The following is a 25,531-nucleotide window of genomic DNA, read 5'->3' as shown; positions in this document are numbered from 1 at the left end:
CCAGAACGAACAAATCCACAGAGACAGAAAGGAGACTAATGGTTGCTGTGGGCTGTGGCAATGGGGTGGGGAGGTTCGGGAGTAACTGTTGATGGGCATAGGCTTTCAGGTGTGCGGTGGAAAGTTCTGGAGCTAAGTGATGGCGATGACTGCACAACACTGTACTTAATGCCACTGGACTGTACTCTCTAAAATGGTAAGTTCTATGTTTTATATAGTTTATGATAAACAGATAAATAGATAAACTGGTCATACAACCAAAAAAACCCCAAGGTTTTTCCATTATTAATGAAAGATTTCAACCCATAGAACCAAAAATTTAAGTGAGCCCTTTGCAGAATATACATAAAGAAAAATGCACATAGGCATCTCATAGTCAAACTTCTGAAAAAAGGGGAAATCTTGAAAGAAGCCAAAATATTGATATATGAAGAAAAACAGAATTAAGAAGAGAAACAGAGAAATCCACAATTAGTTGAAGTTCTTAATACTTCTTTTTCAAGAATCAGTAGAACAACTGAACAGAAAATCAGAAGGGGTATGGAAGACTTGAAAAGCATCGGGCAAAACGACCTGATGTTTACGGAACGCGATACCAAAGAACAGTTCTTTTCAAGTATACGTAAACACCCACCAAGACAGATTCAAATGCTGAGGCATAAAACAGTCTCAACATATCTAAAAGGACTGAAATCATACAAAATATGTTCTCTAACCACAACAGATGTAAATTAGAAATCAATAATAAAAAAAAAGGTATCTGGAAAACATCTAGGTACTTGGAAATCAAATCATCTGAATTTCTATGAGGCAAAGAAGAAATCACCAGGGAATTCAGAAAATATTTTGAACTGAACGGTAATGAACAACATTCATTGGTTTTTGACTCCATGTCAAAATTTGCAGGTTGCAGCTAAAGCAGAGCTTAGAGGGCAACTTTTGGCTTTCAGTGTTTATAACAGAAAAGAATACTTTTAAATCAATTACCTATGATTCCATCCTTAAAAAGCTAGAAAAAGAGGAGCAAATTAAATCAAAATAAGGAGAAGAAAGGAAACAATAAAACTAAGAGCAGAGATTAATGAAACAGTAAAAAAGCAAAAAGAAAATAATGAAATGAAAGCTAGTTCTTGGAAAAGATTAATAGACTTGATAAACCTCTACACAAATTAATAATATCAGAAAAGAAAAAGGGGGCATCACCACAGGTTCTACAGATATTAAAAGGATAATAAGGGAATATTATGAACAACCTAGTGCTAGTAAATTTGACAAGTTTAGATGAAATAAACAAAGTCCTTGAAAAGACACAAAATAACCAAAACTCACATAAGAAACAAAAAAAAAATTATAGCTGTAAATATAATTTACAGCATTTATAGCATTCACCACCCACCTAAACCTACTTTTTTTTTTTTTTTTTTTTTTTTTTTAGATGTTGGGGGTAGGAGTTTAGTTATTTATTTTTGCTGTGTTGGGTCTTCGTTTCTGTGCGAGGGCTTTCTCTAGTTGTGGCAAGCGGGGGCCACTCTTCATCGCGTTGCGCGGACCTCTCACTATCGCGGCCTCTCTTGTTGCAGAGCACAGGCTCCAGAGACGCAGGCTCAGTAGCCGTGGCTCACGGGCCCAGCCGCTCCGCGGCATGCGGGATCCCCCCAGACCAGGGCCCGAACCCGTGTCCCCTGCATTAGCAGGCAGACTCTCAACCACTGTGCCACCAGGGAAGCCCTAAACCTACTTTTTTTAATGAAGTTGTAATTTTAAAACTTTCCCGCAAAGAAAACATCAAGCCCTGATGGTTCACTGGTGAATTCTATCAAACACTTAAGGAAGAAACAATGCCAATCTTAGACAAAGTCTTTCAGAAAACAGAAGAGGAAAGAACATTTTGCAACTCAACATGTAAGGTCGGTATTACTCTGATTCTGAAACCAGACAAAGAAATTAGAAGAAAAATATCTTTCATAAAAATGGCTGCAAATACCCTTGAGAAAATATTAACAAATGAAATCCACCAATATATAAAAGAGATAATACATCATGACCAAATGAATTTAACTCCAGGAATTCAAGACTGGTATAATATTTGAGAATCAATCAATGTAATTCACATGTTAAAAGAATAAATGAGGAAGCCATATGATCATATCAACAGAGGCAAAAAAAGCAGTTGACAAAATACAGCCACCTATTCATGATTTAAAACACACACATACACAGAATTCTTAGCAAGCCAGGAATAGAAGAGAACCTCCTAAACTTGATAAAGAACATCCTACAGATATTCAAAACTCCTACAGATAACATCATGCTTAACAATGAGAACCAAATACACTCTCCTTAAGACCAGGAATAAGGCAAGGATGTCTGGTCTCACCACTTTTATTTAACATTGTCTGGAAATCTCAGGCAGTTCAATGAGAGAAGGAAAAAGAAGGCAAACGCACTGGAAAGGAAGAAGTAAATCTGTTTATTCATGAACAACAGGATCATGCATGTAGGGAATTCTGACTACTCCACAAAAAACCTACCAGGAACAAATGCAAGGTTGCAACGTACAAAAATCAATGTTCAAAATTCAACTGTATGCCTCCATATTAGCAATGAACAATTGGAAATTAATTTTTTAAAATTCCATTTATAATCAAAATAAAAAATATGAAATAAAGTAAAATTTCACAAAATATGTGTAGAACTCATATACTAAAAACAACAAACACTGCTGAAATAAAGAAGACCTAAGTAAACTGAGAAAAGATAGCATGTTCACACAGGAGGAGTCCATAGTGCTAAAATATCAATTCTTCCTAAAATGATGTATAGATTCAACACAATTCCAATCGATATCTAAGCTAAATCTAAGCTTTTTTGTAGAAATTGACAAGTGACTCTAAAATTTATGTGGAAATACAAAGAACCTAGGATAACTGAAACAATTTTGACAAAGAACAACAAAGCTCAATGACTGACACTGCCAGATTTAAGACTTACTGTAAAACTACTGTGATCAAGACTGAGTGGTACTGGCCTAACAGACACATGTGTCAAAGTCATTCAGTGGGGAAAGGACAGTCTTCAACAAATGGTTCTGGAACAACTAAATATTCTGGTTAAATAAATAAACCGTGACGCTTCCCTCCCATTATACAAAATAATAACAATCCAAAATGAGTCACAGAACTAAATGTAAAAGCTAAAACTACAAAATACCCGAAGAAAAAACTCTTTTACAACCGTGACGTAGGCAAAGACTTCTTAGGACATAAAAGCACTAACTATAAAAGAGAAAAATTATAAATTGGTCTTCATCAAAATTTTAAATTTCTGGAAAGACATTATTAAGAAAATGAAAAGGTAAACCACAGACTAGAAGAAAATATCTGTAATACATATAACGGACAAAGGACTTGTAGTCAGAATATAAAAGAATTCTTACAGTAAGAAAATAAAAAGCCCAATAAGAAAATGAGAAAAAGATTTAACACACAAAAGACAACATATGAATGACCAATAAGCATATAAAAAACACTAAACTACATTAGTCATCAAGAAAACGGAAATTAAAACCATACGGAGATACTGATTCACACTAGAATGGCTAAAATTAAAAAAACAACACCAAAAGTGTTGACAAGGATGTAGAGCAACTGGAATCCTCATACACTGCTGGTGGCAAAATTAAAAATACAACCACTTGGACTTCCCTGGTGGCGCAGTGGTTGAGAGTCCGCCTGCCGATGCAGGGGACACGGGTTCGTGCCCCGGTCCGGGAAGATCCCACGTGCCGCGGAGCGGCTGGGCCCGTGAGCCATGGCCGCTGAGCCTGCGCGTCCGGAGCCCGTGCTCCGCAACGGGAGAGGCCACAACAGTGAGAGGCCCGCGTACCGCAAAAAAAAAAAAAAAAATACAGCCACTTTGGGAAACTGCTGGACAGCTACTTAAAAGTTAAACACGTGCTTACATATGGCCCACCAATTCAACTCCTAGGTATTTACCCAAGAGAAATGAAAATATATGTCCTCACAAAAATGTACACAAATGTTCACAGCCACTTTAGTTATAATAGGTCAAACCCTGTAAACATCAATGTACACCAACAGGTGAATGAATATTGTGGTTTTCATAAAATGGAATGATACTCGGCAATAAGAAGGAACAGACGACACGTAACAGCGTGACTGAATCAACCAAGTATGAGCGAGAGAATCCAATTTCAGAAGTTCGTTTTTCCCTGCAGCGGTAAGTGCTGGGAGGTGGCGGCACTGACTCCTGGGAGCCGGGCACAGGGACAGCCGGCACACTCGGACCTCCTCCGGGGACCCCTTCTGGGTGCGCCGAACCATGGATGGTGTGGGGCTGGCCGGGAAGATCCTTCACACCGGCCTGACTCTGATGCTAGGAGCTTCGGCCTCTGGGGCGTCTCTGGGCATCTCCGAGCTCAACGTGAAGACCCTGGTGAAAACTTGAGAGTGGACCACATTACAGATTGAAAAAGGAGCTTCAAAGGAGTCAGTTCTTAAAAACTCAGCTTCTGTTGGTATTATCCAGAGATGAGTCACCCGTGGGAAATGGGCTGTCCGGTCTGTGAGGAAGGGACTTGGAGCTGTCTGACGTGTTTTATTTCTCCAAGAAGGTACTGGAGGCCACTGTGGAAGATGAAGTGACCCAGCGGTTCTCCTCAGAGGAGCTAGTGTCATGGAATCTCCTCGCAAGGACCAATGTTTATTTCCAGACATCAGTCCGTGTCTCACCATGGTGTGGTGCTGGGTGTCACAGTGCGCTACTGTGTCCTACTGCCTCTGAGAATTACCTTGGCTTTCACTAGGATCAGTCTGTTGGTTTACAGCAAGCTGATAAGAAAAAATTACCCATACTCATCTTTCCTGAAGGAACTTGCATCAACAATACTTCAGTCATGGTATTTAAAAAGGGACGCTTTAAAATTGGAGGAACCATACACCCAGTTGCAATTAAGTATGATCCTTAGTTTGGTGATGCATTTTGGAACAGCAGTAAATACAACACGGTGAGCTACCTGCTTTGAGTGATGACCAGCTGGGCCACTGTCTGTGCTGTGCGGTACGCGCCCCCCGTGACCAGAGAGAAAGGAGAAGATGCAGCCCAGTTTGCTAATAGGGTTAAGTCTGCTATTGCTGTACAAGGAGGGCTGACTGAGCTCCCTTGGGATAGAGGGCTGAAGAGAGCCTAGGTGAAGGACGTCTCTAAGGCAGAGCCACAGAAGAAGCACAGCAAGATGACTGTGGGCAATGGGTATCTCAACACGGAAGCAGACTGAATGCCACCCAGGCTTTCCAGAACTAGCCCTCGGAAATGGAATGTGGTGAAGCTTTCTCTTTTGGCGGGGGGGGGGAGGGTGCACTGTTTTTTTTGTTTTTTTATTGTTAATCTTTTCTACTGGATGACTGTCTCGACCTTTATGCCAGAGGCGGAATCCACGGTGCCCTTGTTGGCTTTTGTTGTCCCAGCATTAGCCTCACGAGCAGTTAAGTAGTTTACCTATTTCAACATGGTCTGCCTTCTGTAAAACGACTGTGTCACTGTGAATTGAATGAAGTATTTGCCCCGGGAAAAGTACTTCTAAAACATCTGTGGAACTCAGTTGTGTTTGGAACTCGTTGATACAGTAATTCTCAAGAAAACCCCCCGAGCTGTGTTCACGATTAGCTTTCTCGGGCCCCCTCCTCCCATTTCCTTCTATCACTTAAACATGGATTTCACATCACTCGAGTTACTGTTACGGTTTTGTTCTACCACAAGGTTGAAAAGAAAAATGGAGGACAGTATTTAGGAGAGAGGACAGATTTGTGGCCACTTGATCTGAAAGTTGAAAGGAAATTAAATATTTTTTACTAGCGTGTTAGAAGAGACCTTCTATTTGGTGAGCTTTACCAAAGAAAAGGAGTCCACGTTACTGTGTGTGCACATCTGTATGTAGGCAGCTTGCGAGTAAGTTAGCCAGCAATAGGTGATAGAGTTTTTAGTCTTCCTCGTTTGTATGCTAAAGATCTATACTTAAGGCCTCTCCCATCTACTGATTTGTTTTATCTTGTAACCAAACACATTTCAAATAGGAACCTTTGACAACTGCGAATCCCACTGAGTGTCTTCAGCAGGGGCAGGAGTGAAGGAAGCACTGTTCCTCCCCTTCCACCCCTTCGTCCTTTATTGCAGAATTTCCCCAGTTTCTTGAACAGGAAAAGAAGTGGTAAGACTACCTTTTGGAAACCGAGCTTTAAATTTTTTTAAAGGGGAAAGTAAGTGTTTCCCGACTCTGCAGCATAAGCCATGTCGATAGCAGTATGGCGTCATCCAAGTGTCATTTCTCTTCTGGTAACCATGTACAAAATGTGACACCATTTTACGGTGAATATAAATAAATTCTACATTTCTAAGAAAAATAAATTAAAAAATAAAAGTTCATACATTATGCTTTCATCTGTATGAAATTCTAGAACAGGCAAAACTCACCTACAGGGACGGGAAGGAGACTGATGGAGATCTAGCACGGGATGCAGATGGGGATCTGACAGCAAAGAGGCACGAAGGGATTTTGGGGGCCAATAAAAACATTTTATGTTTTAACTGGAGTAGTATTTACATGAGTGTATACATTTGTCAAAACTCAAAACTATTTACTTTAAATAGGTACACTTTATTTAAATTATGCCTCGACAAAGCTGATTTTTAAAAAGAAAGCTCTGACCTGGAAGTCACTCAGACTTCATTGAGGGTCTTCTTCTTCATCTGTTAAATGTAGATAATACATAATTTCTCATCCCACAAGGCATCAGATGAGACCAAAGTACATCAAAGTACTCTAGAAGTTGTTATGTGACACAATGATTTGTAGTGTTTTATTACTTCGGGTATCAGTCAGTGTATGACGATGGGATTAGCCTGCAGAATAATTTATTACCTAAAGATAATCTTCAAACTTCATCGTAATCATTTTTTTAATTATTATTATTTTTTTGCGGTACGCGGGCCTCTCACCGTCGTGGCCTCTCCCGTTGCGGAGCACAGGCTCCGGACGCGCAGGCTCAGCGGCCGTGGCTCACGGGCCCAGCCGCTCCGCGGCACGTGGGATCCTCCCGGACCGGGGCACGAACCCGCGTCCCCCGCACCGGCAGGCGGACTCTCCACCACTGCGCCACCAGGGAAGGCCCCGTAATCATTTATTTTTATGTTCCCCCAAACAAATGCTACATGGATCGATACTTTAAGGAATGAAATTAGGAGTGCGCCTGGCCCACTAAGAGTGGGGGGGCTGCAATGAGCCACCAAAGACAGTGGAAGCAGGAAAAGACAGCCACCACGGGGACAGCAAAGCGTGCGCCGCTTTACGGAAAACCCACGGAAGTAGATGATTATACCCAACACATCACGATTTAAGTACAGAACGTTCGTGCTTTTCAAACGTCCTAACCATAGTGACCTGGGCAAGTTTTATTTTTATGACCGTTTACATATGGCAGCTCAGGCTCGTCCACCACCACTCAACATAATTGCTGCCACCTCATGCCAACGACGTAGAATGACAGCTATGTTCTTTCACTTGCGAACCAATGTGACATTCCTAGTGCAGCTGAACCAGCCACATATGGTGTACTTCAAAGTATGTTTGTGTTTTATAGCTTTCCAGATTTGAAAGTTTTCCAGGCATATGGATATGCTGAGCCAAAAACTGTGCCTCAAATCTCAAAATCGAAAACAAGTTGCATAAAATACACCGAAATATGCTTCATCATATAAAAATAACCATCAGTAAAAGCTCCAGTTAACACTCAAAAAATTACCCGAAAGGAAGTTTGTCAGCAGATTTCTTTCAGCTGGGTACGTATGAAAACTGCACCTGACAGCACTAGCTTTACCAGAGAAAAAAAGAAAGTGAACCACACGAGGTTCTGACACAATCATAGCTGTTCCCTCATCTGCCCACCATGCAGTCAGGACTCATCTGCCAAGCACTGTCTACGGGGAAGAGAAAAAGGAAGGTCATGATGTCTCTCCCTGGTGACGTGGAAGGTTACCACCCAGGTTTTCAGAAACTACAAAGACAAGTTAAAGTTGAATAACAGTGGGCAAAATGTCACAAGATTTGGACACAGCTACGGCAGAAACTCAAACAGCAAAGTAAGAAGTAGGAACACCTTTCCTCCAACCCACCAAGTAGAGGTCACCATTTCCTTCCAGATGAAGGCCTGTTGGCAAGCAGTGCCGAGACAAACATGCCACAGCGGCAGAACTAAGACACCTAACTTCACCGAGGTCGGCATCACGGCCTCTACACATAGATACTGGCCAGAGGTAAAGAGCTGTAGATCTGGGAGGTACCTCACTAGGTAACTGGCAGGAAAACGAGTGCTTACATGAAAGGAGTTTCAATACGTATAGGAGCCAGTGCACTTAGAACAGACGCTGTCAGCACGAGACCCCCAAACTAATCTGGTGACGTAACTCTCAAGAAATGCTCCTACCTACGATAAAACTGTCAAATCTCCCCTGTGTTCATTCTAAGGTGAAGAAATGTGTAAAGAGATCAAAAGACTATCAAGTTTTTTTGTTAACCCTCTGAGCTGGTAATACAATACCTTACTGTCCACATAAAATGCCACCACTATAATTTTGGTAGACCGTAACAAACATAACTCCTTTAAAACATTAATTTTTAATGACCCATTAAGTACTGACATTATTCAAATCTAAATTCTAATTTAGATCATTAAAAAATTCAAGAAATAATGCTATTGTTTATCAATAACAGTGCTGTTTAACAAAAGAAGGATAGAAAAAAATCAGTTTTCCTCGTATTTTCAGGCTTTCTTCGGTAACGTTCTTATAGCTAATGTGGAAACTAGCGGTGTGGCATCAATTCTGCCAAAGATGGGAAGGAAAAGCTGAATATAAACAAGTGGTACCAGTGCACCATACTGCAATTAATAAAATGTCAAAATACCCAAAGCATTTCTGAACCTGTATGCCTCATCGTTTTTTTTAAAGGAAACTTTTAAGGTTTTTTTTTCAAAACTACTTTAGAAAAATCTCTGAGATCACTCTTAATCTCCCATGATGTTCTACATATTGAACAGACAGGTTAAAGTATTTTCCCAGTCTGGGACGTAAGACCAAAAGAATAATTACCGAGCAAAATGAGGATAAAAATCATTAAGAAAAACAGATGTCATCAGAACAAGAAGACTCCTGATACTATCCAGAAATGTTCAGTTCTTCATCCCACACCTTTGTCTGTTCTCCACAGTGCCTTCTGTGCATTACTTAAACATTGGTTGCTTCTAACAATTCCATCCCTAACCTTCTCTCTTTCCTCTGAAACACGCCCTCCCCAGTCATCTCAATCCCATGGCTTCAGCTATCCAGGACTACTCAGGTGATCCCCAAATGTCTATCTTCAGCACACACCTCAACGGGCATCTCTTCACTGTAGCGTGGCCGTTCCCCGCACTGCAATTCGTCCTCTCCCCGTTTCCCGACCTCAGGAAAGGTCACTACAATACGCACTCAGCCTGCTCAGTCTTAGTGACACAGTCTCTTATTTCTATGTTTTGAACATGGAACTCTGATCACGTCATTGTTATACTTACAAACCTTTCAGTGCGGGGAGGTTCTAAACATCCATCAAGGAACTGGGCAAATAAATTATGGTCTTTGGGCTTCCCTGGTGGCGCAGTGGTTGAGAATCTGCCTGCCGACGCGGGGGACACGGGTTCGAGCCCTGGTCTGGGAGGATCCCACATGCCGCAGAGCGACTGGGCCCATGGGCCACAACTACTGAGCCTGCGCGTCTGGAGCCTGTGCTCCGCAACAAGAGAGGCCCGCGCACCGCGATGAAGACTGGCCCCTGCTCGCCGCAGCCGGAGAAAGCCCGCGCACAGAAACGAAGACCCAACACAGCCATAAATAAATAAATAAAGTTTTAAAAAAATAAAAAAATAAATTATGGTCTTTTCACACCACAGAGTATTGTACGGTCTTGAAAAATGATGGCATGGGTCTATACTCATCAATGTGGAAAGATGGCTATGACCCTTTCCAGGCGCTCTCCCTGCCCCTAACTCCACAGTCTGCCATGCCTTCCCAGCCCTAACTCTCCCTCCTCAGGACTCTCTGCTTAGTTTCTCAATCTGCTAACAAGCAAATTCCTTCCATGGTTTGTTCAGGTTTCTGAAGCAGAGACTCTCATTGGCTTCATTTATCACCTTGGGCTAAGCAACAAGGCAGAAGCTAGGGGTCAACGACTCCTTGGATTTAATCTGCTCTTACCAAAAAATGGCTCTGGCCAAATGCAATAAAACTCTGAAGTTACTTTACAATTAAACTATTTCTAGAGAAATACCACATAACTCTATAATGAAAGAATCTGAGCGACAACCTAAAATCTACTGTAACTGGATTTAGTTTCTAAACTATATCCTTGGTATTAGTAGACCTAATTATAGCTCAAGCATACTTCACTTCATGAAAACAAACTGGTAAAAATGCATTAATTAATTCTGTGTTATAAACAGAATTAATTAATGTGATTTTTAAAAAAATTTCAGCTTTACCTACATAAAATTGTTAAGACATTTAAAACGTACATCCTGGTGATTTGATATATGAATATGAATTGTGAAGTTTTTTTGTTTGGTTTGGTTTTTTACATCTTTATTGGAGTATAATTGCTTTACAATGGTGTGTCAGTTTCTGCTTTATAACAAAGTGAATCAGTTATACATATACCTATGTTCCCATATCTCTTCCCTCTGGCGGCTCCCTCCCTCCCACCCCCCCAGGCGGTCTGAATTGTGAAGTTTTAAACGGCACAGCTGGATACAGAAAGCAGAGGTGGAGAGGGAAGTCAACATCAGCTGACTATCTGAAAGCAGACAGGCGCTTACTATATTAAAACGGTAAAGTAGAAAGCCAACAATCTCATCACTTAATTAGATTCTCAGGGCCTCCCTCCCCCAGAAGACCTCATGGGGAAGCTCAGTAAACATGCGTGTCCTGTCATGAATAATCACAGCTCACGCTTTTCAAATCTGTAGGCAAACGAAAACAAAAACCACATCTCTACCACTCTCTCGGTTGTAATTCTGAATGACTTCTCTTTCAAAATAGATTTAATTCTTAATTTAAATATTCACTAACATCTCTTCTTCCTTCACTGAGGCAGCATCTTTGGGCCAGGAGCTGGGAACACAACATGATCAACACAGCCCTGATTTTGTGGAGCTGATTCTGCACAAAAAGCGCATCCCCTGTCGGCTGGATGGAGAACTGCGAAGTAGTAAACGATTTCTCCCTGTTTACACTTTATCTGAGGAATTTCATTTTGGCTCCAGCATACAAAAATAAGCTGAACTCTGTGATTCACTCTTTCTAAAAAAACGACTTCTTATAGAGTTAAAAAAAAAAAAAAGAAAGAAAGAAAAAGAAAAAAGCTTTAGCAGATAAAGCCATTTGTTGTGTGTATCTCTCCATCCTCATCTCCCAAACAGAAACCCAAAAGGCTTCAGAGTAGGGATAAAACGGAACCTACTGCAATCCAGCAATAGAAACATATATGCTGTACACCTAAAACTAATACAACGTTCTACGTCAATTGTATCTCAATAAAAATAAAACACTGTAAGAAAGAAATGGAGATAAATACAATATTCTATTTCCTTCCAGATTATTATCCAAGATTTTCCACCACTGCTTTTCCAGTTAGTTTTAAGTGTTTTTCTGAAGTAGCTTTATCTAAACAACAAAAATCTAAAGCCTTTTAATCATGAAATTGGCTTAAGGAAAAGGAAATACACTCTCTCTTCTAAGCCCTCACATCCTTCCCTTCAGTCCATACCCAGGAAAGGGAAATATTGATAAGAAATGGACTCCAGCCAAAGCAATTGTGAAAAAAAAGAACAAAACTGGAGGTGCCACGATCCTTGACTTCAGACTATACTATACTGTCATCAAAACAGTACGGTACTGGCCCAAAAACAGACATATAGATCAGTGGAACAGAATAACGAGTCCAGAAATAAACCCACACACCTACGATCAATTAACCTACAACAAAGGAGGCAAGAAATACAGAGGAGGAAAGACAGTCTCTTCAATGAGTGGTGCTGGGAAAACTGGACAGCTCCATGTAAAAGAATAAAATTAGAACATGTTCTCACATCGTACACAAAAATAAACCTCAAAATCATTTAAAGACCTAAATGTAAGACCTGAACTCCTAGAAGAAAATACAGGCAGAAAACTCTTTGGCACTGGTCTTAGTGACCTTTTTCTGGATCTGCCTTCTCAGGCAAGGGAAAGAAAAGCAAAAATAAATCAATGGGACCTCAGCAAACTTAAAAGCTTTTGCACAGTGAAGGACACTGTCAACAGAACAAAAAGGTCACCTACTGAATGGGAGAAGGTATTTGCAAATGATAAGGGGCTAATACCCAAAATATACAAAGAACTCATACAACTCAAATCAAAAACAAAACAAAGCCAAAAAAGAAAAAGACCAAAAAAAAGCAACCAAAAAAAAAAAAATTTTAAAAATGGGCAGAGGACCTGAATAGACATTTTTCCACAGAAGACATATGGACGGCCAACAGGCATCACGAAAAGATGCTGAACATCACTCATCACCCTGCTCATGACCAGCCTCCGTGGCCTTTCAGCTCCTGAAACACACATCCAGGCCTTTAGCTTGCTGTCCCTTTTCCCTGGATTGTTCTTTCCCCAGCTGTCACACACGCTGCTTCTTTCTGGTATTTAGGTCTCAGTTCAAATGTCAACTCTCTAGACAAGCCTTCCCCGACCACCTCCTATGAAAACAGCATTCTTCACTCCCTCCACCTCTTTCTTTTTTATTTATTTTCTTCAGAGCGCTTACTACCATCTGCAATTATTACAACTGGTTTAGCTTTTCATTGCTCGTCTTTGCTACTCAAATATTAGTTCTGTGCAAGCGAGGCTTGGTCTGCCTTCCCATCTCTGTCTCCTATCGCCTAGGCCCACAGTAATTCTCAACCAGGATTACTGAATGAATCAAGTAGTTCATGCTGTACGAATTACAAGCCGAATAAATGTGGCCCTAAAATTTCAAGTTCCTGAACATGTTTCGTCCAGGACACTCTTAGTAGGAACTTTACCGTCCAGACGTGAAGCTGATTTATTTTGAGGCTCCCTCTGTCAGCGATGCTCTCCCCCTTGCCTCGGCCTAACTGAACCCTCATGGAGACCTCTGCTCATTCTTGCACGCGAGGCTGCCCCGACCCTTCTATCCATGATGGACCTGCATACGATTCCCCCGATCGCTCCGTCACATCATCCCGCTTTTATATGCTCCACAGTCCTTCCTCATCACTCTTTAAAGTTACCTTTTTAATCTGTTTACTAGCTGGACTGTTTACCACAAACTAAATATTTTAGCTTCAGGAGAACAATAATTAGCATTCTTCGATCCCTGAAAGTATGTAAGAACTTCCTGAAAAGACAGGCCCCAGGGACAGCTTTGTAACACAGCTCACTTTGTAACACAGCTCATTAAAACCCTCTTTTCAACCACAGAACAGTGTGAGCTCAGAAGAAACCGAGTATTACAAAGATTTTTCTTTCCCCCATTACAGAAGCTCATTTACCCAGGTGTCTAAACACAGGCAAGCATTCAAATGGAACAGTCTGCAAAGTTTGTTTTTTTTTTTTGGTACAGTTTTAAAATAATCATCTATTTTCCTCCTTTAAAGCTCATCACTGACATTAATTAAAAACAATCTGCTAAACTACTACAATCTAGCAAGCTACAAAAATGGGTCGGTATCATGGGGATGGGGATGGGGATGGGGGATCGATCTGTTCGACACAGACTGGGGTGTCGGTGGCTGCGAACCACTGCTGGGACCGTGCACCGCTAGACAGCACTGGACTGTAAGCATGCAGATTAGAAAAATCCGCATTTCTACACCAAACCTGCTAAAACAGCTCCATCTCGGTGCTCCAATTATGTATACTAATGCTGTATGTATCACATAAATAAAGAAAAACCATCCTCTACAGTACTACCTACGTAAGTTTAGTAACCTACAATGAATAGTTACCTTTCTTCCCTTTTTAAAAGACGAAAAGTCCTAGTTCATATACATTTACTTCACCTTCAATAATCATCAAAAAGTACTGCTGGCAGGTCTGTAATATCAGACAACTTCCTAAGTATCTTAGCTTTTGCTACTTTGAATATGTTATGGAGATGAGATTACAAACAGAAAGAATAAAACTTTCATTATTTACAAGTGAATTATCTATTTTACAGACAAAGTTTGAAGTAATTTGTTACACCACACTTTAGACACTAGCTCTGAAAGTCAAATTTTTTCAAAAGAACACGCATCTGAATCCGTAACGTATACTGCATTTCAAGTCAAATAAAATGATTAAAATTTTTTAACTGGAAAATAAGACAGGTATCAAAGTGCCATTTCAGGAAAATTAATCTGGCAGCAGCATACCATAGAAATTAGATAAGATAGATAGATACAGATATAGATATAGATATTTTTTGCCTCACTGTGTGGCTTGTGGGATCTTAGTTCCCAGACCAGGGACTGAATCTGGGCCCATGGTAGTGAAAACGCTGAGTCCTAACCCCTGGACTGCCAGGGAAGTCCCTAGGTAACATCAATCTTAAGGAGGCAAGTCCACATACAAACTCTATTCCCACAGTTCTTTGCATTAAAACAGATACACGTTGGTAACTTGTATATTAGAATCTATTTTTAAGAAAAACATGAGTATGGTTATTGAGTTTTCAGTACCAACACTGTCATTTCACCATTTTTTTCTCTGTAAAAAAAAAAAAAACTTAACTAAACAAGCGATTTTAAACGTGGGTTTATGCCCCACTCACGGTCACGCGTGAAGCAGGTTCAGTCGATTGCAGTCCACATTCTTTCCAAATAGAACAGGAAAAAACTCAAGTTACAAGGATAACTGTCACATGCGTTTCTCTAGCCAGACCAGGCGTGGGTCCTGAGGCAGAATGCATTTCTAACTGTGAGTCTCAGTCAAGAGAATTTCAAAACTCCAGGCCAGATGGCTGTGATGGTCCCTTTGCTCTAAAACTTTTACTTTTACAGTTAAGTCTGTCCTCACCTGGAAATAAAGGGAAATGAGTGGCTTCTTTAATGTTTAGCTATGTTTCTTTTAATGGCAGGCAACAGAGTCTGTTGAATTAATTACGCTAATTTAAACAACAACTGGGACTTACTGGTGGGGACACTGAAGCAGCGCACAGACTCTGGGAGCGCTGGACCAGTGGGCTCAGGAAGGACAGAAACCGAAGGGCTCCGGGGCCTCGGCAGGGCACCCGCAAGCTCGGCCTCGCCTTCCACCACAGTGCTGTGGGTTTCTCCCCCGCACAATGCGATCAGCCCTCCTACATCAGGCAGCCTAACTCCTGGATAAACCACCGACAACAGGGAGGGAGCGCAGACAGGGTCTCTGGGGAAACAAACTCTCCACCATCCCAATTTGTCTAAAACATCTGATTTTTATGGCCAGAAATTAACATTTCATTTTTAAGCACTAGGCATAATATTTGGTTCGATATGGTCAGTATACATAGTGTATGTGTATATTAAAACATTAAATGATATACCTTAAATAGATGCAAGTTTTATCAATAAAGCTGGGGAAAAATGAGAAATATAAAATATGTTTTCAACAGATAAAGGAGACTGTGCACTATACGTAAGAGCAAGTCTTTTAAAATAATGAACGTGGGCTTCCCTGGTGGCGCAGTGGTTGAGAGTCCGCCTGCTGATGCAGGGGACACAGGTTCGTGCCCCGGTCCGGGAAGATCCCACATGCCGCGGAGCGGCTGGGCCCATGAGCCGTGGCCACTAAGCCTGCACGTCTGGAGCCTGTGCTCCACAACGGGAGAGGCCACAACAGTGAGAGGCCCAAAAAAAAAATGAACGTTACACTGAACATTATGATATGGACGATATTTTTCATTTCACATATTCTTAGAAACTTGGGTGATTAAAAGTCGTATTTTTCCAAAGCAACGTTGTGAAAATAAATCCTGGTGTAAAGCATTTTTAAAATTTAAAAATTATTTTGCAAAGTGAATCACTCTATTTTTAAAAGTCTGTATCTTCATACGTCAGCTGTCACTAAATGAGACGTCCCTACGTAAGAAGAGTACCTGCTGTGATCTGAATGTCTGTGTTCCCCCAAAACTCCTATGCTGAACCCTAAAGCCCCAGCTGATGGTACGAGGAGGTGGGGCCTCTGGGAGGTGGTCAGGTCCTGAGGTGGGGTCCTTGTGAACAGGATTCGTGCCCTTGTAAGAGAGGCTCCGGAGAGCTCCCTGCCTGTCCCCCCACGTGAGGTCACAGCGGGAAACTGGCAGCCTACAACCCAGAAAAGGCCTTCACCAAAACCCGACCATGCTGACTCCTTGACCTTGGCCTTCCCAGCCTCCAGAACTGGGGGGGATAAATTTCGCTTGTTCATTAACCACGGAGTCTGTGGGATTCTGTTATGGCAGCCTGAAGAGACTAAGACAGCCCCTCGCTTGGGCGACCAGAACAACTCCCCTTCCCGCCGACCTCCCCTGCTCTTGGGGTTCCTAACCCGCTCCTCTCACCATTCCGTGTGTCTGCTGTACACCCTCTCACTGTGTCACATCCTGCTTCACGCTGACACTCTCTGCTGGTCTCCGCAGAATCCATGCAGAATAAAATCCACAAGAACAGGAGCAAGGGTGGTGGCACAGTGTATGTGCAGAACAAGCACCGGGTCAGGGGTCAGGGAGGCCTGAGCCTGTCACTGCTCTGTCACCAACTGGCTACACAATCGCCGCCATCTGTTCACTGCCTCTTTGCACACTTGTTCCAGTCAGAACTGAACAAGTAGTTACTCACAACATCCATCCATAAAGTTTCCTTACTTGTTATAAAAAGAGATGGTAATAACTGCCCTATTTACTTTTCCTAGTTGTTACCAAAAAAAAAAAAGTGTAAATTCTTTATAAGCTGTTAAACACTACAGAAATAGTAGCGGGTTTTTTGTGTGTGTTTTAGGGTTTTTGGAAGGCCATCGTATAAACGGGATGAGCGTGGGCCTGGGAGTCGGCAGATACAAGCTAAGCCTGAGCATCGGCATTTCTCACCTGTCTGGCCTTGGGCAAGTCAACTCACCTTTTGGAGTATCAGTTTCCTCATCTATAGAACAGCGATACTAATACCCGTATCACATATTGCATGTGGATAATTAACATCTGTAAAGTACGTTCAACTGTCCTCATACCTGACTTTATCCCCACAACTCTCCACCTTCGGTCCTATCCCATTTTCACACTACAGATCCTTCAATCCATGTGACTCCTCACCTCAGGTCTCCAGGAGCATCTTTAGGGCAGAGACCATAGACTTCATCACCAACGCCTAGCCTGGAGTGCACAGTGGGAGCTCAGTAAGTACATTAAAGAAGTGAATTCCCATCCACCTTCTTGGTAAAAACATAAATGTAACATAACAAACTGAAAAACCAGACGTTTCTAACAAAATGCATATCAATCTTACTCCATTCCTTAGTACAACAAAGACCCACTTTCACTTACATACATCCCTATGTTTTTCAACAGGTGCTAAGAAGAAAAGAGAAGCTTAAGACGAGACTTAGAGTAACCTTTATCTTTCTGACCAAAAATAAGACGTAAGACCATCAGCTCAAGATTTTTAAACTAAAAGGCTGTCCCTTTACTTATTTTGTTTTTTTAACCTATTAGGTAAAAGTATCAGCATTCAAAACCACCAGAAGCAACAGAGGAGCCTGAGGCTCCCAGAACAAAGCGAAACCAGAGAGCTGGTTTTCCCAGCTTCTAGCAGTTAGCCAACAATTAATTACTTGGAGTTGATATAAGGGCTAAAATCTTTTGGCCAGTCCTTATCCTAGGTTCTCTTCTTCATTTCCCAACTGAGGACTTGACTTCGGACTATATTACAAAGCTACAGTCATCAAAACAGTGTGGTACTGGCACAAAAACCAACATATAGATCAATGGAACAGGATAGAAAGCCCAGAGATAAACCCATACACTTACGGTCAATTAATCTGCAACAAACGAGGCAAGACTATTAAATGGAGGAAAGAGAGTCTCTTCAATAAACAGTGCTGGGAAAACTGAACAGCTACATGTCAAAAAATGAAATTAGAACACTCTTTAACACCACACACAAAAATAAACTCAAAATAGATTACGTACCTAAACGTAAGACCTGATACCATAAAACTCTTAGAGGAAAACATAGGCCAAACACTCTCTGACATAAATCGCAGCAATATATTTTTCGATCCATCTCCCAGAGTAATGGAAGTAAAAATAAACAAATGGGACCCAATTAAACTCAAAAGCTTTAGCACAGCAAAGGAAACCATAAACAAAGCAAAAAGACAACCCACAGAATGGGAGAAAATATTTGCAAAGGATGCAACCGACAAGGGATTAGTCTCCAAAATTTTCAAACAACTCATGCAGCTCAATGCCAAAAAAAACAAACACCCAATCAAAAAATGGGCAGATGACCTCAAGAGACATTTCTCCAAAGATGACATACAGATGGCCAAGAGGCACATGAAAAGATGCTCAACATCACTAATCATTAGAGAAACGCATATTTAAACTACAGTGAGGTATCACCTCACACAGGTCAGAATGGCCATCATCAAAAAAATCTACGAACAATAAATGCTGGAGAGGATGTGGAGAAAAGGGAACCCTCCTACACTGTTGGTGGGAATGTAAATTGATACAGTCACTAGGGAGAACAGTATGGAGGTTCCTTAAAAAACTAAAAATAGAAGTACCATATGACCCAGCAATCCCACTACTGGGCATATATCTGGAGGAAAACTTGGTTCAAAAGGATACATGCACCCCAGTGTTCACTGCAGCACTGTTTACAATAGCCGAGACATGGAAGCAACCTAAGTGTCTATCAACAGAGAAATGGATAAAGAAGATGTGGTACAGATATACAATGGAATATTACTCAGCCATAAAAAAGAGTAAAATAATGCCATTTGCAGCAACAGGGATGGACCTGAAGATTATCACACTAAGTGAAGTCAGTCAGACAGAGAAAGACAAATATCATATGATATCACTTACATGTGGAATCTAAAACAAAATGATACAAATGACCTTATTTACAAAACAGAAACAGGCTCACAGACTTAGGGAAGGAACTTACGGTTACCAGGGGGGAAGGGTGGGGGGTAGGGACAGATTAAAAAAAAAAAAAAATCTCAATTCCACCTCAAAAACGCTTCTCCTGAAATTCCACGGCCTCCAGCGGTGTCTCTCCCACGGCACAGTGACTATAACACAAGTCTGATGCCCTCCTCCCCGGTTTAAAGCCCCATTACTTCCAGGATGAAGTGACACTTGGGGGACACAGAAGCTCATCCGTGCCCTGGCCCCATCCAACGGTCTGGCCTCGGTTCTCATCGGCCCCGACACGTACCCTGGGCTAAAGCTGTGACGGTGCACACGGCTCTCACACCCTTGGCACTCACGCACCACCTACAACAGGCGCTTCTGTGCCCACCTGGCAACCCCTTCAGAGCCGTCAAGACTCAGACTAAGATTAGGACTGAGTTCGATGCCTCTGAACTCCTGAAACGTATGTACTACAGCGTGCTTATGTTTCTATAATCTCCAGTAGAAAGTGAGCCACTGAAGGACAGGGACTCTGTTTCATCACAGCAGGTAATACAGAGTACACGACTGAACTGAATAAATTAATACACGGCCTGACTGACTGCAGTTTTATTATAAATATAAAGGTTACTGTGAGATCATCTGGTAAAGTAAGCACCAGTCGTCAAGTTATTTCTACGAGAAAGTAATTTGGAGTTCTAAATAACTGTTACAAATAAACTCAAACACAATAAACACGGCTGTAAGATATCAAGAGATACTGTGACTTTGTAACTGAGGCGTATATGCTACCCGGAAATACTGATGGAGCCCAAACTAGGTACATGATCCGTGGGAAACAGAAAGACCCGGCACTAGGCATGAAGAAAAAACCCTGCTCAACAACGGCTATGAGAATTTAAAATAATTTTTCACAGACAAGCTCTGCTCCTAAGTTTGTAAGGCACTATTATACAAGGGTGACTAGAAATAAGTACCTTCTCAACCACTACTATCACGTTCCATGTATATAATCCTTTTCCTCTAAAGTGCAATTTTTAACCTTCTTACACGGGGAAAAGATTTTTTAAAGCTTCTCCATGGGTACAGGACCCCGAGTTCCAGCGACAGAGGTGCCAAGGAAATCCCAACAGCAGCTGCTGACCGGACCAGTGTGCCGGCAGTTGGCAGGGAGGCAGGGAAGGAAAACAGGAGGGAGGAGGACCGCACGACGCTCCCCCAGCTCGGCTCGTCCGTTCCGCGCTTTCCGTGTGCCGAGCAGAATCGGTGGTAACCGGGGGATCACCAGGCACGGTCTTAAACCACCCCCCAGGAAGACCTGATCACAACGCTGCTTCACCCGCCCTCCGTCCGCAGCCCTTCACACAAGGCTACAGGAGCAGAAGCCAGGGCAAGAGGGCTGCGCAGGCTTCCAGAGGCACACGGCCCTGCTCCCTCCCGCCTACAGCCCCTGTCTCCTCCCACCCGCTCCCGTCGGCCCGCCTCCCAGGACTTCCCGTACCCGGGCGAAGACGAAACTACAGCCAGCCGCAGCGGAGCTGGCCTGGATCCCGCCTCCGCCCCTCCCTGCGCTGGCTCCGAGGCCGGGGCCGCGTTCTCAAAGCCTCAGCTTCCTCATCCGTACAGCGGGGACCATACGCTCTCCTCTAAGGGCTGTTGTAAGATTTCAATTACGTGAGACGGGGGATGAAACGTGGAGGCACACTGCCGGGCACAGAGTAAGCTAAACCAAAGGGGCTTCCAGGTGGGATGGTACGTGAACACGTATACAGATGGATAGAAGCAAATCAGCACGCAAAGGGCTTCACGGTGTTTTGCCATGTTTCGCTTGCTCGACGCAGGCTGGAAAAAAAAAAAGTCAACAAACCACCACTACCACCACCACCACCGACAAAAACCCCAGAAAAACAGCATGAAAACTGACTCCATGAGCCTGTAACCACAGAAAGAGCTACAGACCCTCAACTTCGGCTCAGAGCCTCCTCACCATCCAGGAAGCCCACCCTATCTTTCAGCCTCATCTCACATTTATGCCTCCACACAGGCAACACTGTAAGTAGTGACATATACGCTTTCAGTTCCAACTTGGGTCAAGAATTCCTTCAGGGCAGTCACCTCTGTCACCCACCCCTTTTCCCAACCACCGAAAGCCCATTAATCATCCATCCTCTGAAGCCTTTCCTCATCCTCCCCGGCAGAAATCATCACGCCCATCTGTACGTTCCCAACGCCTATTGCTTAAACTCACACTTAGAGCACTTGTTTCATGCTAATTAGCATTTTTTCCGATCTTCTTCCTCACTGGATTCTAAGTTCCACATCATTCAAGTGGAGTGTCAGTGGTCAGCTGAATGCACAGACCACAAAACGTAATAAAATAAAGTGACACGTCTTTACCTACAGGAATGTCCTTCTTGAGGGTAGACGAATATTTCCATCATCTTTCTGTGTTCTAAACACAGCTTCACTGGCCTGTCACTACTACAAAGCTGTGTAATGGACAGTAGTAGGTATACGTACTAACTTTTTAGCTTATGTTTTCTCAATAACCAAAAACATCTCTTATAACAATCCTGACAGTTCACTGAGAGAACATTTTATGCCTTACTTATCAAATGATTTATCAGCCCACTTTAATTTCCATTAGTTAAGCAGAGTATTAAATCTTTTTGCTACTCATTGAAAGAAAGCACTTCAAAATAAAACTTTTGTTATATGAGGATGACTGTTCCAAAACAAGATCTGATTAAATAATAAATGTTATTTTATAAATCAAATATGAAAATCAATCTCCTTGTTTCATATCACACATACTATATGCATTTACTTTATGGAGTTTTATAAATGTAAATATCAACTCTTATTTCCTACATATACAAACATGGCTGGAAAGCTGATTTACAACCAAGAGTTTGATTCATAAGCAGTCTACGGTTTAGATAGCATGAGTCCAAATATTAAAGTGCTCAAATTCCCTTCAAATGACAGCAGTCTAAATTAGAAAGTCACAGTTTTAGCTCGTTCAGATTCTAATTCTACTTTTGCTACTAAATAACAGTGCTACCCTAGGCAAATCACTTAACCTCTCTAAATTCTAAGTTTTACATATTTGAAATGACTCTGGATTAGATCAAATTTCCCAGATCCCATTCTTATCATACAAATCACCTTGAACACTTGTTTGAAAATACACGTACTGACCCCTCTTCTAAAGGCTCTATGCTAGCAGCTCTGCCTTGGGGGCCAGGGGGTCTGTGTTCAGAGTTCCCACGGACGCGTGTTCCCCAGGCTCCTCCTGTTTGGGAAGTCTTCTACTACACACTGGTTTCTGATCTCTAATGCTCTTTATGGCTCTGAAGTTCTATGAATTTAAGATTTTATGACATGGATCAAGTCCCCCAGCCCAACCCGATGATATCGAACACAGTCCACGCGCAACTTCATTTTGCTGTGCAGGAAAGTTCAAAAGCTATCATTCTTAACATCTGGCTCCATTTGCTGTACAAGTCCCTCAACTTTCAAGCCATCCTACATACCAGTGTTTGTGCTGACAAATAATCTGACAGCTAACCTGATCTGGGTCAGAACACACTTCTGGTGGAAGGCGCTCCCCTGTGGTTTTAATGCACACAACTCGCCATACGTTTAACGCTGACTCACGCGTTAGCGTCAGCTCTCAGAGCCTGTGCGTCCGGCCCTGCAACTGTGCCTGGTTCACAATCTGTCCTTTACTCACATATGTGTGACAGCCATCAGGCAGACCACGACTCTACAACCCCTTCCAGCGATCTGACAGATAATTCAGTTAATAGTTATGAATAAACTTTAATACATCATAACTATTACCTGGCTTTGAAACGTAATGCCTGAAAACACTTGCCCATGGATATAAATACAGAAGAAAACATTTTAAAGGCTATACTCTCAAAATCTCTCTTTAAAAGCACTGTGATAGAAAGCATGTGCTCTGCAACGGGTGTTGTCATTTTTTAAAAAAGGCATTGCTTTCAATCCCCACCCACCCCGAGTTAATAAAATCTGGTTAGTCAAACTTGCCTTAGAATATTTCTGCTACCACCACACATTTCTTCCCCCCAAAAGGCTGGGAGGCAGCATACAGAAATAAAAGATCTCAAACATACCAAGATAATTTAGAGGTGGGAAGTGTGGTGGGGGTCAATATATTCAGGACAGTTAAACATACCAGTTTTCATTATACTTCTCAAAAAGCAGGACAAGGCAGGAAACTGATTCTTACTCCTCTAAAACCAGACCAAACAGTTTCTCAGGAAACAAAGCTTTTACTAGTACTCTGAGAAATTTTCTCACAGGGGTCTTAGAAAAATAGTTAGAGTACGGCATCATCGGTCAAAATTTCACAGCAACTGGAAAACCTGAAATCAAACTGTAAGAAAAACTGCAAGTACGCGATTAAAACACAGATCATTAGGTGTGACACCGCAAGGGTGCAGGTGATGTAGTCAAGCATGAGTGCCTGATGCCCACAGACAGAAGCCAGACCCAGAGGACCAGAGGCCGTATCGTTTACATCACGTTCCTTAAATCTCATCTACCGGAGTCAGATTTAATAGCAGGATCGATACAGAGTGAAAGAAACCTGACAGGAATGCGATTAGTCGTCTACCAAACCTGTATCTTCACACACACAAGCTGCACTAGGAAAAAGAATGAAGAAAATGTGGTAGGTTTGTTTCACTCTTACTAAAGAGGATCTAAAATAGATAACCTCCTCTAATGCTAGAAGGACCAGGTCATGTGACGTGTATCTTTGGTACCTGAAAGAACGGGTACTGAGCAAACACAGACACAGACTCAACGTTGCGGACGTGCTTTATAACCATCCATTTGGCCTGAACGATGGAAGCAAAAATAATCAGAGCAGAAGCATCCCACTAGCGCAGTGACTGCAGAGAGGTGGCGGTGAGCGCCTGTGGGGACACCTGAGCAGAGACAGGTGCACAACGATGGGGGAACCCGCAAGGTGGACCTGAAGCCGTCAGTGAGAGGTGAAAATCTCACATCTGATAATAAACACTCTTACTTTTCCTTAATAATTCTATTATAAATCTATTACTAAATTCATTACGTTTTTCTTGAGACATTATTCTCCATTTCTTGAAAGTAACTGTTTTTTATAAGAAGGAAAATAGGCAGAAAGCAAAAGCGGGTCAATCGTCTCTTTCAGCACTATATTCGGTAAACTAATTTTCGTTCATTCTTTGAAATTCTTCAATTTCAAAACTTCATATCTTCTTCTTGTATATCTCTCTCCTTCCTCCGAAGTAAGGAATGTCTCATGCAAGAGCATGATTTAATTAAACGTGCGAATCTGCTGTTCTAATGCCATTCTCGACGATGCCCAGCGTTTTGTAAACCTGAGCTACAGCGGTACCGCAGATTGAAGCGGCAGGCGATGCACCTGAGCGTCTGTGTGTCTCCACAGACTATCATGAGAGAGGCCTGCCTGCTAGTCCCAAGCCAGCGCAGAGCCCTTCATTGTGTGTTTTCCACAAGAACGCATTCAAGTTGTTAAGTAAACTGAAGTATCTGATATACAGACATTTACCAAGAGGTCATTCAAGCATGTAAATGAACACTTACAAATCCCATCTCTTTCCTAATGAGAATAAAAGGATGCACTTTACATCTCTTCTAGTCTCTATGATGGAAAAAAGTTTTTAAATCAAAAAAGAAATCACTTTTCTTTACTTGGGAATTATGTAATTGTTTCTCCCAGGCATTATAATAGCACCAAACATTCCACAATAGTTTATTAAAATCTTCCTTAATTTGTTCACTTTGCTATACACCTGAAACACAACACTGTAAATCAACTATACTTCAATTTTAAAAAATCTTAATCTGAAAATGAGGCTTGTAAGAAAAAAGGTATTTTTTAAACTCTAGGCAGAGATGACAATGCAATGGTAAAACCTATGTCCCTCTGTATTATAATACAATTCACAAACGTACACACTTGAAACAAAATAATCTTGGGTGTATAAAGACTCACCATCTGTATGGGTTTCTTGTGGAGATCTCGTTCTGTTACCAATTTTTCTTGGTCCGTGACATAAAGACCTTTCTGTGCTAAAGCCTGGATGACAGCATCATGGCCCAAAAGGGGTTTGGCAGCGTCGCTCTTGAGAATGAGGCTCCCAGCGCGACAGTACAGTTCAGCCGAGAGAAGCAAATTAACAACAGGCGGCTTGATGTGCTCCTGGTCATACTGGTCTGTGTAAAATGGCTCTCGAAGCTCCTCTGGCACATTTT

At 41.9% G+C, this 25,531-nt stretch overlaps 1 protein-coding gene and 1 pseudogene across 4 annotated transcripts in view; one reads left to right on the top strand and one right to left on the bottom strand.

The window, feature by feature from the left end:
• CAMSAP2 (calmodulin regulated spectrin associated protein family member 2) overlaps nucleotides 1-25,531 on the bottom strand; it is a 95,370-nt gene that overhangs the window by 51,121 nt on the left and 18,718 nt on the right. For all 4 annotated transcript variants that reach the window (XM_065871250.1, XM_065871416.1, XM_065871336.1 and 1 more), the window contains exon 2: nucleotides 25,272-25,531. In XM_065871250.1, the coding sequence (XP_065727322.1) occupies nucleotides 25,272-25,531 (260 nt within the window). The remainder of the gene's footprint in view (nucleotides 1-25,271) is intronic.
• LOC136132932 (glycerol-3-phosphate acyltransferase 3 pseudogene) lies at nucleotides 4,342-20,915 on the top strand (annotated as a pseudogene).

This window comes from Phocoena phocoena, chromosome 1, assembly GCF_963924675.1.
Source record: "Phocoena phocoena chromosome 1, mPhoPho1.1, whole genome shotgun sequence".
NCBI classification, from domain to species: domain Eukaryota; kingdom Metazoa; phylum Chordata; class Mammalia; order Artiodactyla; family Phocoenidae; genus Phocoena; species Phocoena phocoena.
This window is presented reverse-complemented; position numbering and strand designations above follow the sequence as displayed.